Source organism: Pelobates fuscus, chromosome 4 (genome assembly GCF_036172605.1).
Source record: "Pelobates fuscus isolate aPelFus1 chromosome 4, aPelFus1.pri, whole genome shotgun sequence".
Taxonomy (NCBI): domain Eukaryota; kingdom Metazoa; phylum Chordata; class Amphibia; order Anura; family Pelobatidae; genus Pelobates; species Pelobates fuscus.
Genome location: NC_086320.1, coordinates 3,739,792 through 3,755,496, shown reverse-complemented (window position 1 = coordinate 3,755,496; position 15,705 = coordinate 3,739,792). Strand labels below are relative to the sequence as shown.

At 47.7% G+C, this 15,705-nt stretch overlaps 1 protein-coding gene across 1 annotated transcript in view; it reads right to left on the bottom strand.

The window, feature by feature from the left end:
• Nucleotides 1-15,705, bottom strand: part of LOC134608224 (cytochrome P450 11B, mitochondrial-like) — a 186,438-nt gene that overhangs the window by 105,109 nt on the left and 65,624 nt on the right. The window contains exons 4-5 of the mRNA XM_063450886.1: nt 15,326-15,529; nt 13,040-13,194 (exon numbers count right to left, since the gene is read on the bottom strand). Of these exons, the coding sequence (XP_063306956.1) occupies nt 13,040-13,194; nt 15,326-15,529 (359 nt within the window). The remainder of the gene's footprint in view (nt 1-13,039; nt 13,195-15,325; nt 15,530-15,705) is intronic.

The following is a 15,705-nucleotide window of genomic DNA, read 5'->3' as shown; positions in this document are numbered from 1 at the left end:
ACTAACCTATAGAGGGCGGTACAGTGAGGCAATACACTAACTAACCTATAGAGGGCGGTACAGTGAGGCAATACACTAACCTATAGAAGGCAGCACAGTGAGGCAATACACTAACTAACCTATAGAAGGCAGCACAGTGAGGCAATACACTAACCTATAGAAGGCAGCACAGTGAGGCAATACACTAACTAACCTATAGAGGGCGACACAGTGAGGCAATACACTAACTAACCTATAGAGGGCGGCACAGTGAGGCAATACACTAACCTATAGAGGGCAGCACAGTGAGGCAATACACTAACCTATAGAGGGCAGCAGAGCGAGGCAATACACTAACCTATAGAGGGCGGCACAGTTAGGCAATACACTAACTAACCTATAGAGGGCGGCACAGTTAGGCAATACACTAACTAACCTATAGAGGGCGGCACAGTGAGGCAATACACTAACCTATAGAGGGCGGCACAGTGAGGCAATACACTAACCTATAGAGGGCGGCACAGTGAGGCAATATACTAACTAACCTATAGAGGGCAGCACAGTGAGGCAATACACTAACCTATAGAGGGCAGCACAGTGAGGCAATACACTAACCTATAGAGGGCAGCACAGTGAGGCAATACACTAACCTATAGAGGGCAGCACAGTGAGGCAATACACTAACTAACCTATAGAGGGCGGCACAGTGAGGCAATGCACTAACTAACCTATAGAGGGCGGCACAGCGAGGCAATACACTAACCTATAGAGGGCGGCACAGTGAGGCAATACACTAACTAACCTATAAAGGGCGGCACAGTGAAGCAATACACTAACCTATAGAGGGCAGCACAGTGAGGCAATACACTAACTAACCTATAGAGGGCGGCACAGTGAGGCAATACACTAACTAACCTATAGAGGGCAGCACAGTGAGGCAATACACTAACCTATAGAGGGCAGCACAGTGAGGCAATACACTAACTAACCTATAGAGGGCAGCACAGTGAGGCAATACACTAACCTATGGAAGGCGGCACAGCGTGGCAATAGACTAACCTATAGAGGGCAACAGAGTGAGGCAATACACTAACTAACCTATAGAGGGCGGCACAGTGAGGCAATACACTAACTAACCTATAGAGGGCGGCACAGCGAGGCAATACACTAACTAACCTATAGAGGGCGGCACAGCGTGGCAATAGACTAACCTATATAGGGCAGCACAGTGAGGCAATACACTAACTAACCTATAGAGGGCAGCAGAGCGAGGCAATACACTAACTAACCTATAGAGGGCGACACAGTGAGGCAATATACTAACTAACCTATAGAGGGCGGCACAGTGAGGCAATACACTAACCTATAGAGGGCGGTACAGTGAGGCAATACACTAACTAACCTATAGAGGGCGGCACAGTGAGGCAATACACTAACTAACCTATAGAGGGCAGCACAGTGAGGCAATACACTAACTAACCTATAGAGGGCAGCAGAGTGAGGCAATACACTAACCTATAGAGGGCGGCACAGTGAGGCAATACACTAACTAACCTATAGAGGGCGGCACAGTGAGGCAATACACTAACCTATAGAGGGCAGCAGAGCGAGGCAATACACTAACCTATAGAGGGCAGCACAGTGAGGCAATACACTAACTAACCTATAGAGGGCAGCACAGTGAGGCAAAACACTAACTAACCTATAGAGGGCAGCACAGTGAGGCAAAACACTAACTAACCTATAGAGGGCAGCACAGTGAGGCAATACACTAACCTAAAGAGGGCAGCACAGTGAGGCAATACACTAACTAACCTATAGAGGGCAGCAGAGCGAAGCAATACACTAACCTATAGAGGGCAGCAAAGCGAGGCAATACACTAACCTATAGAGGGCAGCCGAGCGAGGCAATACACATACCTATAGAGGGCGGCACAGTGAGGCAATACACTAACTAACCTATAGAGGGCGGCACAGTGAGGCAATACACTAACCTATAGAGGGCGGTACAGTGAGGCAATACACTAACAAACCTATAGAGGGCAGCACAGTGAGGCAATACACTAACTAACCTATAGAGGGCGGCACAGTGAGGCAATACACTAACTAACCTATAGAGGGCAGCACAGTGAGGCAATACACTAACTAACCTATAGAGGGCAGCAGAGTGAGGCAATACACTAACCTATAGAGGGCGGCACAGTGAGGCAATACACTAACTAACCTATAGAGGGCGGCACAGTGAGGCAATACACTAACCTATAGAGGGCAGCAGAGCGAGGCAATACACTAACCTATAGAGGGCAGCACAGTGAGGCAATACACTAACTAACCTATAGAGGGCAGCACAGTGAGGCAAAACACTAACTAACCTATAGAGGGCAGCACAGTGAGGCAAAACACTAACTAACCTATAGAGGGCAGCACAGTGAGGCAATACACTAACCTAAAGAGGGCAGCACAGTGAGGCAATACACTAACTAACCTATAGAGGGCAGCAGAGCGAAGCAATACACTAACCTATAGAGGGCAGCAAAGCGAGGCAATACACTAACCTATAGAGGGCAGCCGAGCGAGGCAATACACATACCTATAGAGGGCGGCACAGTGAGGCAATACACTAACTAACCTATAGAGGGCGGCACAGTGAGGCAATACACTAACCTATAGAGGGCAGCACAGTGAGGCAATACACTAACTAACCTATAAAGGGCAGCACAGTGAGGCAATACACTAACTAACCAATAGAGGGCAGCAGAGTGAGGCAATACACTAACCTATAGAGGGCGGCACAGTGAGGCAATACACTAACTAACCTATAGAGGGCGGCACAGTGAGGCAATACACTAACCTATAGAGGGCAGCAGAGCGAGGCAATACACTAACTAACCTATAGAGGGCAGCACAGTGAGGCAACACACTAACTAACCTATAGAGGGCCGCACAGTGAGGCAAAACACTAACTAACCTATAGAGGGCAGCACAGTGAGGCAATACACTAACCTAAAGAGGGCAGCACAGTGAGGCAATACACTAACTAACCTATAGAGGGCAGCAGAGCGAGGCAATACACTAACTAACCTATAGAGGGCAGCAGAGCGAAGCAATACACTAACCTATAGAGGGCAGCAAAGCGAGGCAATACACTAACCTATAGAGGGCAGCAGAGCGAGGCAATACACTAACTAACCTATAGAGGGCGGCACAGTGAGGCAATACACTAACCTATAGAGGGCAGCAGAGCGAGGCAATACACTAACCTATAGAGGGCGGCACAGTGAGGCAATACACTAACTAACCTATAGAGGGCAGCACAGTGAGGCAATACACTAACCTATAGAGGGAAGCACAGTGAGGCAATACACTAACTAACCTATAGAGGGCAGCACAGATGAGGTAATACACTAACTAACCTATAGAGGGCGGCACAGTGAGGCAATACACTAACCTATAGAGGGCAGCACAGTGAGGCAATACACTAACTAACCTATAGAGGGCAGCAGAGTTAGGCAATACACTAACCTATAGAGGGCGGCACAGTGAGGCAATACACTAACTAACCTATAGAGGGCAGCACAGTGAGGCAATACACTAACCTATAGAGGGCAGCAGAGCGAGGCAATACACTAACTAACCTATAGAGGGCAGCAGAGCGAGGCAATACACTAACCTATAGAGGGCAGCAAAGCGAGGCAATACACTAACCTATAGAGGGCAGCAGAGCGAGGCAATACACTAACCTATAGAGAGCGGCACAGTGAGGCAATACACTAACTAACCTATAGAGGGCAGCAGAGCGAGGCAATACACTAACTAACCTATAGAGGGCAGCACAGTGAGGCAATACACTAACTAACCTATAGAGGGCAGCACAGTGAGGCAAAACACTAACTAACCTATAGAGGGCAGCACAGTGAGGCAAAACACTAACTAACCTATAGAATGCAGCACAGTGAGGCAATACACTAACCTAAAGAGGGCAGCACAGTGAGGCAATACACTAACTAACCTATAGAGGGCAGCAGAGCGAAGCAATACACTAACCTATAGAGGGCAGCAAAGCGAGGCAATACACTAACCTATAGAGGGCAGCCGAGCGAGGCAATACACATACCTATAGAGGGCGGCACAGTGAGGCAATACACTAACTAACCTATAGAGGGCGGCACAGTGAGGCAATACACTAACCTATAGAGGGCGGTACAGTGAGGCAATACACTAACAAACCTATAGAGGGCAGCACAGTGAGGCAATACACTAACTAACCTATAGAGGGCGGCACAGTGAGGCAATACACTAACTAACCTATAGAGGGCAGCACAGTGAGGCAATACACTAACTAACCTATAGAGGGCAGCAGAGTGAGGCAATACACTAACCTATAGAGGGCGGCACAGTGAGGCAATACACTAACTAACCTATAGAGGGCGGCACAGTGAGGCAATACACTAACCTATAGAGGGCAGCAGAGCGAGGCAATACACTAACCTATAGAGGGCAGCACAGTGAGGCAATACACTAACTAACCTATAGAGGGCAGCACAGTGAGGCAAAACACTAACTAACCTATAGAGGGCAGCACAGTGAGGCAAAACACTAACTAACCTATAGAGGGCAGCACAGTGAGGCAATACACTAACCTAAAGAGGGCAGCACAGTGAGGCAATACACTAACTAACCTATAGAGGGCAGCAGAGCGAAGCAATACACTAACCTATAGAGGGCAGCAAAGCGAGGCAATACACTAACCTATAGAGGGCAGCCGAGCGAGGCAATACACATACCTATAGAGGGCGGCACAGTGAGGCAATACACTAACTAACCTATAGAGGGCGGCACAGTGAGGCAATACACTAACCTATAGAGGGCAGCACAGTGAGGCAATACACTAACTAACCTATAAAGGGCAGCACAGTGAGGCAATACACTAACTAACCAATAGAGGGCAGCAGAGTGAGGCAATACACTAACCTATAGAGGGCGGCACAGTGAGGCAATACACTAACTAACCTATAGAGGGCGGCACAGTGAGGCAATACACTAACCTATAGAGGGCAGCAGAGCGAGGCAATACACTAACTAACCTATAGAGGGCAGCACAGTGAGGCAACACACTAACTAACCTATAGAGGGCAGCACAGTGAGGCAAAACACTAACTAACCTATAGAGGGCAGCACAGTGAGGCAATACACTAACCTAAAGAGGGCAGCACAGTGAGGCAATACACTAACTAACCTATAGAGGGCAGCAGAGCGAGGCAATACACTAACTAACCTATAGAGGGCAGCAGAGCGAAGCAATACACTAACCTATAGAGGGCAGCAAAGCGAGGCAATACACTAACCTATAGAGGGCAGCAGAGCGAGGCAATACACTAACTAACCTATAGAGGGCGGCACAGTGAGGCAATACACTAACCTATAGAGGGCAGCAGAGCGAGGCAATACACTAACCTATAGAGGGCGGCACAGTGAGGCAATACACTAACTAACCTATAGAGGGCAGCACAGTGAGGCAATACACTAACCTATAGAGGGAAGCACAGTGAGGCAATACACTAACTAACCTATAGAGGGCAGCACAGATGAGGTAATACACTAACTAACCTATAGAGGGCGGCACAGTGAGGCAATACACTAACCTATAGAGGGCAGCACAGTGAGGCAATACACTAACTAACCTATAGAGTGCAGCAGAGTGAGGCAATACACTAACCTATAGAGGGCAGCAGAGTTAGGCAATACACTAACCTATAGAGGGCGGCACAGTGAGGCAATACACTAACTAACCTATAGAGGGCAGCACAGTGAGGCAATACACTAACCTATAGAGGGCAGCAGAGCGAGGCAATACACTAACTAACCTATAGAGGGCAGCAGAGCGAGGCAATACACTAACCTATAGAGGGCAGCAAAGCGAGGCAATACACTAACCTATAGAGGGCAGCAGAGCGAGGCAATACACTAACCTATAGAGAGCGGCACAGTGAGGCAATACACTAACTAACCTATAGAGGGCAGCAGAGCGAGGCAATACACTAACTAACCTATAGAGGGCAGCACAGTGAGGCAATACACTAACTAACCTATAGAGGGCGGCACAGTGAGTCAATACACTAACCTATAGAGGGCAGCAGAGCGAGGCAATACACAAACCTATAGAGGGCGGCACAGTGAGGCAATACACTAACTAACCTATAGAGGGCGGCACAGTGAGGCAATACACTAACTAACCTATAGAGGGCAGCAGAGCGAGGCAATACACTAACTAACCTATAGAGGGCAGCACAGTGAGGCAATACACTAACTAACCTATAGAGGGCAGCACAGTGAGGCAAAACACTAACTAACCTATAGAGGGCAGCACAGTGAGGCAAAACACTAACTAACCTATAGAGGGCAGCACAGTGAGGCAATACACTAACCTAAAGAGGGCAGCACAGTGAGGCAATACACTAACTAACCTATAGAGGGCAGCAGAGCGAAGCAATACACTAACCTATAGAGGGCAGCAAAGCGAGGCAATACACTAACCTATAGAGGGCAGCCGAGCGAGGCAATACACATACCTATAGAGGGCGGCACAGTGAGGCAATACACTAACTAACCTATAGAGGGCGGCACAGTGAGGCAATACACTAACCTATAGAGGGCGGTACAGTGAGGCAATACACTAACAAACCTATAGAGGGCAGCACAGTGAGGCAATACACTAACTAACCTATAGAGGGCGGCACAGTGAGGCAATACACTAACTAACCTATAGAGGGCAGCACAGTGAGGCAATACACTAACTAACCTATAGAGGGCAGCAGAGTGAGGCAATACACTAACCTATAGAGGGCGGCACAGTGAGGCAATACACTAACTAACCTATAGAGGGCGGCACAGTGAGGCAATACACTAACCTATAGAGGGCAGCAGAGCGAGGCAATACACTAACCTATAGAGGGCAGCACAGTGAGGCAATACACTAACTAACCTATAGAGGGCAGCACAGTGAGGCAAAACACTAACTAACCTATAGAGGGCAGCACAGTGAGGCAAAACACTAACTAACCTATAGAGGGCAGCACAGTGAGGCAATACACTAACCTAAAGAGGGCAGCACAGTGAGGCAATACACTAACTAACCTATAGAGGGCAGCAGAGCGAAGCAATACACTAACCTATAGAGGGCAGCAAAGCGAGGCAATACACTAACCTATAGAGGGCAGCCGAGCGAGGCAATACACATACCTATAGAGGGCGGCACAGTGAGGCAATACACTAACTAACCTATAGAGGGCGGCACAGTGAGGCAATACACTAACCTATAGAGGGCAGCACAGTGAGGCAATACACTAACTAACCTATAAAGGGCAGCACAGTGAGGCAATACACTAACTAACCAATAGAGGGCAGCAGAGTGAGGCAATACACTAACCTATAGAGGGCGGCACAGTGAGGCAATACACTAACTAACCTATAGAGGGCGGCACAGTGAGGCAATACACTAACCTATAGAGGGCAGCAGAGCGAGGCAATACACTAACTAACCTATAGAGGGCAGCACAGTGAGGCAACACACTAACTAACCTATAGAGGGCAGCACAGTGAGGCAAAACACTAACTAACCTATAGAGGGCAGCACAGTGAGGCAATACACTAACCTAAAGAGGGCAGCACAGTGAGGCAATACACTAACTAACCTATAGAGGGCAGCAGAGCGAGGCAATACACTAACTAACCTATAGAGGGCAGCAGAGCGAAGCAATACACTAACCTATAGAGGGCAGCAAAGCGAGGCAATACACTAACCTATAGAGGGCAGCAGAGCGAGGCAATACACTAACTAACCTATAGAGGGCGGCACAGTGAGGCAATACACTAACCTATAGAGGGCAGCAGAGCGAGGCAATACACTAACCTATAGAGGGCGGCACAGTGAGGCAATACACTAACTAACCTATAGAGGGCAGCACAGTGAGGCAATACACTAACCTATAGAGGGAAGCACAGTGAGGCAATACACTAACTAACCTATAGAAGGCAGCACAGATGAGGTAATACACTAACTAACCTATAGAGGGCGGCACAGTGAGGCAATACACTAACCTATAGAGGGCAGCACAGTGAGGCAATACACTAACTAACCTATAGAGTGCAGCAGAGTGAGGCAATACACTAACCTATAGAGGGCAGCAGAGTTAGGCAATACACTAACCTATAGAGGGCGGCACAGTGAGGCAATACACTAACTAACCTATAGAGGGCAGCACAGTGAGGCAATACACTAACCTATAGAGGGCAGCAGAGCGAGGCAATACACTAACTAACCTATAGAGGGCAGCAGAGCGAGGCAATACACTAACCTATAGAGGGCAGCAAAGCGAGGCAATACACTAACCTATAGAGGGCAGCAGAGCGAGGCAATACACTAACCTATAGAGAGCGGCACAGTGAGGCAATACACTAACTAACCTATAGAGGGCAGCAGAGCGAGGCAATACACTAACTAACCTATAGAGGGCAGCACAGTGAGGCAATACACTAACTAACCTATAGAGGGCGGCACAGTGAGTCAATACACTAACCTATAGAGGGCAGCAGAGCGAGGCAATACACTAACTAACCTATAGAGGGCGGCACAGTGAGGCAATACACTAACTAACCTATAGAGGGCGGCACAGTGAGGCAATACACTAACCTATAGAGGGCAGCAGAGCGAGGCAATACACTAACTAACCTATAGAGGGCAGCACAGTGAGGCAACACACTAACTAACCTATAGAGGGCAGCACAGTGAGGCAAAACACTAACTAACCTATAGAGGGCAGCACAGTGAGGCAATACACTAACCTAAAGAGGGCAGCACAGTGAGGCAATACACTAACTAACCTATAGAGGGCAGCAGAGCGAGGCAATACACTAACTAACCTATAGAGGGCAGCAGAGCGAAGCAATACACTAACCTATAGAGGGCAGCAAAGCGAGGCAATACACTAACCTATAGAGGGCAGCAGAGCGAGGCAATACACTAACTAACCTATAGAGGGCGGCACAGTGAGGCAATACACTAACCTATAGAGGGCAGCAGAGCGAGGCAATACACTAACCTATAGAGGGCGGCACAGTGAGGCAATACACTAACTAACCTATAGAGGGCAGCACAGTGAGGCAATACACTAACCTATAGAGGGAAGCACAGTGAGGCAATACACTAACTAACCTATAGAAGGCAGCACAGATGAGGTAATACACTAACTAACCTATAGAGGGCGGCACAGTGAGGCAATACACTAACCTATAGAGGGCAGCACAGTGAGGCAATACACTAACTAACCTATAGAGTGCAGCAGAGTGAGGCAATACACTAACCTATAGAGGGCAGCAGAGTTAGGCAATACACTAACCTATAGAGGGCGGCACAGTGAGGCAATACACTAACTAACCTATAGAGGGCAGCACAGTGAGGCAATACACTAACCTATAGAGGGCAGCAGAGCGAGGCAATACACTAACTAACCTATAGAGGGCAGCAGAGCGAGGCAATACACTAACCTATAGAGGGCAGCAAAGCGAGGCAATACACTAACCTATAGAGGGCAGCAGAGCGAGGCAATACACTAACCTATAGAGAGCGGCACAGTGAGGCAATACACTAACTAACCTATAGAGGGCAGCAGAGCGAGGCAATACACTAACTAACCTATAGAGGGCAGCACAGTGAGGCAATACACTAACTAACCTATAGAGGGCGGCACAGTGAGTCAATACACTAACCTATAGAGGGCAGCAGAGCGAGGCAATACACAAACCTATAGAGGGCGGCACAGTGAGGCAATACACTAACTAACCTATAGAGGGCGGCACAGTGAGGCAATACACTAACTAACCTATAGAGGGCAGCACAGTGAGGCAATACACTAACTAACCTATAGAGGGCAGCACAGTGAGGCAATACACTAACCTATAGAGGGCGGCACAGTGAGTCAATACACTAACCTATAGAGGGCAGCAGAGCGAGGCAATACACTAACCTATAGAGGGCGGCAGAGCGAGGCAATACACTAACCTATAGAGGGCGGCACAGTGAGGCAATACACTAACTAACCTATAGAGGGCAGCACAGTGAGGCAATACACTAACTAACCTATAGAGGGCAGCACAGTGAGGCAATACACTAACCTATAGAGGGCAGCACAGTGAGGCAATACACTAACTAACCTATAGAGGGCGGCACAGTGAGGCAATACACTAACCTATAGAGGGCAGCAGAGCGAGGCAATACACTAACCTATAGAGGGCGGCACAGTTAGGCAATACACTAACTAACCTATAGAGGGCGGCACAGTGAGGCAATACACTAACCTATAGAGGGCGGCACAGTGAGGCAATACACTAACCTATAGAGGGCGGCACAGTGAGGCAATATACTAACTAACCTATAGAGGGCAGCACAGTGAGGCAATACACTAACCTATAGAGGGCAGCACAGTGAGGCAATACACTAACCTATAGAGGGCAGCACAGTGAGGCAATACACTAACCTATAGAGGGCAGCACAGTGAGGCAATACACTAACTAACCTATAGAGGGCGGCACAGTGAGGCAATGCACTAACTAACCTATAGAGGGCGGCACAGCGAGGCAATACACTAACCTATAGAGGGCGGCACAGTGAGGCAATACACTAACTAACCTATAAAGGGCGGCACAGTGAAGCAATACACTAACCTATAGAGGGCAGCACAGTGAGGCAATACACTAACTAACCTATAGAGGGCGGCACAGTGAGGCAATACACTAACTAACCTATAGAGGGCAGCACAGTGAGGCAATGCACTAACCTATAGAGGGCAGCACAGTGAGGCAATACACTAACTAACCTATAGAGGGCAGCACAGTGAGGCAATACACTAACCTATGGAAGTCGGCACAGCGTGGCAATAGACTAACCTATAGAGGGCAACAGAGTGAGGCAATACACTAACTAACCTATAGAGGGCGGCACAGTGAGGCAATACACTGACTAACCTATAGAGGGCGGCACAGCGAGGCAATACACTAACTAACCTATAGAGGGCGGCACAGCGTGGCAATAGACTAACCTATATAGGGCAGCACAGTGAGGCAATACACTAACTAACCTATAGAGGGCAGCACAGTGAGGCAAAACACTAACTAACCTATAGAGGGCAGCACAGTGAGGCAATACACTAACCTATATAGGGCAGCACAGTGAGGCAATACACTAACCTATAGAGGGCGGCACAGCGTGGCAATAGACTAACCTATATAGGGCAGCACAGTGAGGCAATACACTAACTAACCTATAGAGGGCAGCACAGTGAGGCAATACACTAACCTATAGAGGGCAGCACAGTGAGGCAATACACTAACCTATAGAGGGCGGCACAGCGTGGCAATAGACTAACCTATATAGGGCAGCACAGTGAGGCAATACACTAACTAACCTATAGAGGGCAGCACAGTGAGGCAAAACACTAACTAACCTATAGAGGGCAGCACAGTGAGGCAATACACTAACCTATATAGGGCAGCACAGTGAGGCAATACACTAACCTATAGAGGGCGGCACAGCGTGGCAATAGACTAACCTATATAGGGCAGCACAGTGAGGCAATACACTAACTAACCTATAGAGGGCGGCACAGCGTGGCAATAGACTAACCTATATAGGGCAGCACAGTGAGGCAATACACTAACTAACCTATAGAGGGCGGCACAGCGAGGCAATACACTAACTAACCTATAGAGGGCGGCACAGCGTGGCAATACACTAACCTATATAGGGCAGCACAGTGAGGCAATACACTAACTAACCTATAGAGGGCAGCACAGTGAGGCAATAGACTAACCAGCAAACTAACCGTCTTACCTATGGTGCCAACGCATTTTAATGCTGATCTTCTGTGTACCGCATGTTGCAGGTTCTCTGTTTTATCCCTTCTCTCTATGTATGCGGTATTAAGCGTGGCGCGACGTGATGACGGAGTCTTCCAATACTTTAGTTTACTATTTGTGGATTTGTATTTTGTTACTCTGGCTTGTACTGTCGGTTATCATGCTTAGCCCTGAGCCTGTTATTATTTCCTGATCACGTTTGCCGCACTGGTTTGAAATGTGTTTTACTTAACCTGCTTCTGCTGTTTGGGCAATGACTGTTTGTGATTATCTGAACTCGTCACAAAAAAAAGAAAGGTGATTCGGTGAATTTGGGCATAGGTCGTGCATGGACTTTAACACAGAATGTGGACACTAGCCGTGAATGTGAGCATAACACAAACCTCCATTTAAATGTGGGTGCCTGTCTCTTTAATAAAGCCTACAGCAGGCACAATGACATCCTTAAACTTTGCGTCTGTCTGAAAACCAGAACTCGGCAGCAAGCTGTGAATTTAGAGCCGACCAGGGAAACGTGGGGCGAAACGCAGCGGGTTTCAAGGTGTGAAGCTTTTTCTGTTGATGCTGCGCAATGGTGGGATTAAAACCTAAGTCATTTGTGTAAGGCTGTTAAACTCAGATCGTGATAAACAGTGTTACGGTATGTTATGCGGTAAATGACGCCCTGGAGACGGGATAACAGAGTGACCTCGAGAGGATTTATTTTTTATATAGTGATGATAACTTGATTTGCCTGAAGGGGACACGATTTATTTAACTATCCTTTTCTGAGAAACTATATGGGCTTGCTGTGTTTGCCATTTCATTGTAATTTAGGGTACCTTTATACATTTTGTTGTATTTCTTGTCTAAATTGATTACAACTGTGCAATTAACGAGGCTTTACCTGATTGTTCGTTTGCTAGACATCTTATTTCTAAGCATTATATTTGTGTGAACACTTGATGCCTTTGCTTTGGTGTATGGATATTCAAGCATGACAGATTTAATACATTGCACCAAATATGTCAAGTGACACTGTGACAGACAAACAGATTACATACAGACAGAGAGATGGACAGAGACACAGACTGACGGACAGACAAACACAGAATGAAACACATAGAAAGGCCAGCTTACCAACTATTCCCTGGCAGGCTGTGACACTCACCGTATCTACCCCTCCAGCCATCAGCTCGGTGATATTGGCTTTGATGGAGTCCAATGGAAGTTCTGACTGCAGCAACAGCTCAGCCATAATACCTGAATAGCTGCGCCCCTGACCCAGGCAGAACTCCTGGTAAATGTTCTGTATACATTTATCAGCTGCACAGAAAAAGCTCAGATCAGACACAAACCCATAGAAACTCAGCCACTCTCTAATACCATGATATCAAAAGACTTTCCGGGTTATAACTAAACTGAGAATTTCAAATTGTAGGCCAGAGTGGCCGAATTGACATCATAGTTGGTTATAATTTTTCCAATGCCGCTATCTCGACCTTTAACTTGAGTTAACTGAATTCTCACTTTATCGAAATAAACCTGTGTGTGTATTACAGACGGCGTGACTGTGTGTGTGTGTCTGTGTATTACAGACGGCGTGACTGTGTGTGTGTGTCTGTGTATTACAGACGGCGTGACTGTGTGTGTGTGTCTGTGTATTACAGACGGCGTGACTGTGTGTGTGTGTCTGTGTATGACAGACGGCGTGACTGTGTGTGTGTGTGTCTGTGTATTACAGACGGCGTGACTGTGTGTGTGTGTCTGTGTATTACAGACGGCGTGACTGTGTGTGTGTGTCTGTGTATTACAGACGGCGTGACTGTGTGTGTGTGTCTGTGTATTACAGACGGCGTGACTGTGTGTGTGTGTCTGTGTATTACAGACGGCGTGACTGTGTGTGTGTGCCTGTGTATTACAGACGGCGTGACTGTGTGTGTGTCTGTGTATGACAGACGGCGTGACTGTGTGTGTGTGTGTGTGTGTGTATGACAGATGGCGTGACTGTGTGTGTGTGTCTGTGTATTACAGACGGCGTGACTGTGTGTGTGTGTCTGTGTATGACAGACGGCGTGACTGTGTGTGTGTGTCTGTGTATGACAGACGGCGTGACTGTGTGTGTGTGTGTGTGTATGACAGATGGCGTGACTGTGTGTGTGTGTCTGTGTATTACAGATGGCGTGACTGTGTGTGTGTGTATTACAGATGGCGTGACTGTGTGTGTGTGTGTATTACAGATGGCGTGACTGTGTGTGTGTGTGTATTACAGATGGCGTGACTGTGTGTGTGTGTGTATTACAGATGGCGTGACTGTGTGTGTGTGTGTGTGTGTGTGTGTATTACAGATGGCGTGACTGTGTGTGTGTGTGTGTGTGTGTGTGTATTACAGATGGCGTGACTGTGTGTGTGTGTGTATTACAGATGGCGTGACTGTGTGTGTGTGTGTGTATTACAGACGGCGTGACTGTGTGTGTGTGTGTGTGTGTATTACAGATGGCGTGACTGTGTGTGTGTGTGTATTACAGATGGCGTGACTGTGTGTGTGTGTGTGTGTGTATTACAGATGGCGTGACTGTGTGTGTGTGTGTATTACAGATGGCGTGACTGTGTGTGTGTGTGTATTACAGATGGCGTGATTGTGTGTGTGTGTGTGTGTGTATTACAGATGGCGTGACTGTGTGTGTGTGTGTGTATTACAGATGGCGTGACTGTGTGTGTGTGTGTATTACAGATGGCGTGACTGTGTGTGTGTGTGTGTGTGTATTACAGACGGCGTGACTGTGTGTGTGTGTGTGTGTGTATTACAGATGGCGTGACTGTGTGTGTGTGTGTATTACAGATGGCGTGACTGTGTGTGTGTGTGTGTGTGTATTACAGATGGCGTGACTGTGTGTGTGTGTGTATTACAGATGGCGTGACTGTGTGTGTGTGTGTATTACAGATGGCGTGACTGTGTGTGTGTGTGTGTGTGTGTGTATTACAGATGGCGTGACTGTGTGTGTGTGTGTGTATTACAGATGGCGTGACTGTGTGTGTGTGTGTATTACAGATGGCGTGACTGTGTGTGTGTGTATTACAGATGGCGTGACTGTGTGTGTGTCTGTGTGTGTGTGTGTGTCTGTGTATGACAGACGGCGTGACTGTGTGTGTGTGTGTATTACAGATGGCGTGACTGTGTGTGTGTGTGTGGGTGTGTATGACAGATGGCGTGACTGTGTGTGTGTGTATGACAGATGGCGTGACTGTGTGTGTGTGTGTATTACAGATGGCGTGACTGTGTGTGTGTGTATGACAGATGGCGTGACTGTGTGTGTGTGTGTGTGTGTATTACAGATGGTGTGACTGGTTTCTACCCAGGATTTCCTGTTTCTGAGGCAGCATCTCCTTCCTTGGTGAACTCAGTTTTAATATTGAAATCATTTGGAAAAAGAAGAAACGTGTATTAAGTACTTACCCTGCTCAAAAATGATATCCCAGGACTTCAAGTGCTCCTTCCATATGTGGGCGTCTGTCAGGTGCATGAGTTTGGTGGGCAAGAAAAGCAGTGGAAGTGTGGTCTTAATCATGGTTTCCACAGCTCTGATAAAACGCAGGGAGTCTGGATTGGGACTTTCTTCTAACAGCCCAAGGCGCTGCCCGTACAAGACGTAACTGCTGGCTGCAGAGATAAATGGCAAAGAGAGCTATGGAACAAATCCCTCCCACTGCAGGGCGACACAGACAGAGGGAGCTATGGGACACGGAGTCTGTCCCTCCCACTGCAGGGTGACACAGACAGAGGGAGCTATGGGACACGGAGTCTGTCCCTCCCACTGCAGGGTGACACAGACAGAA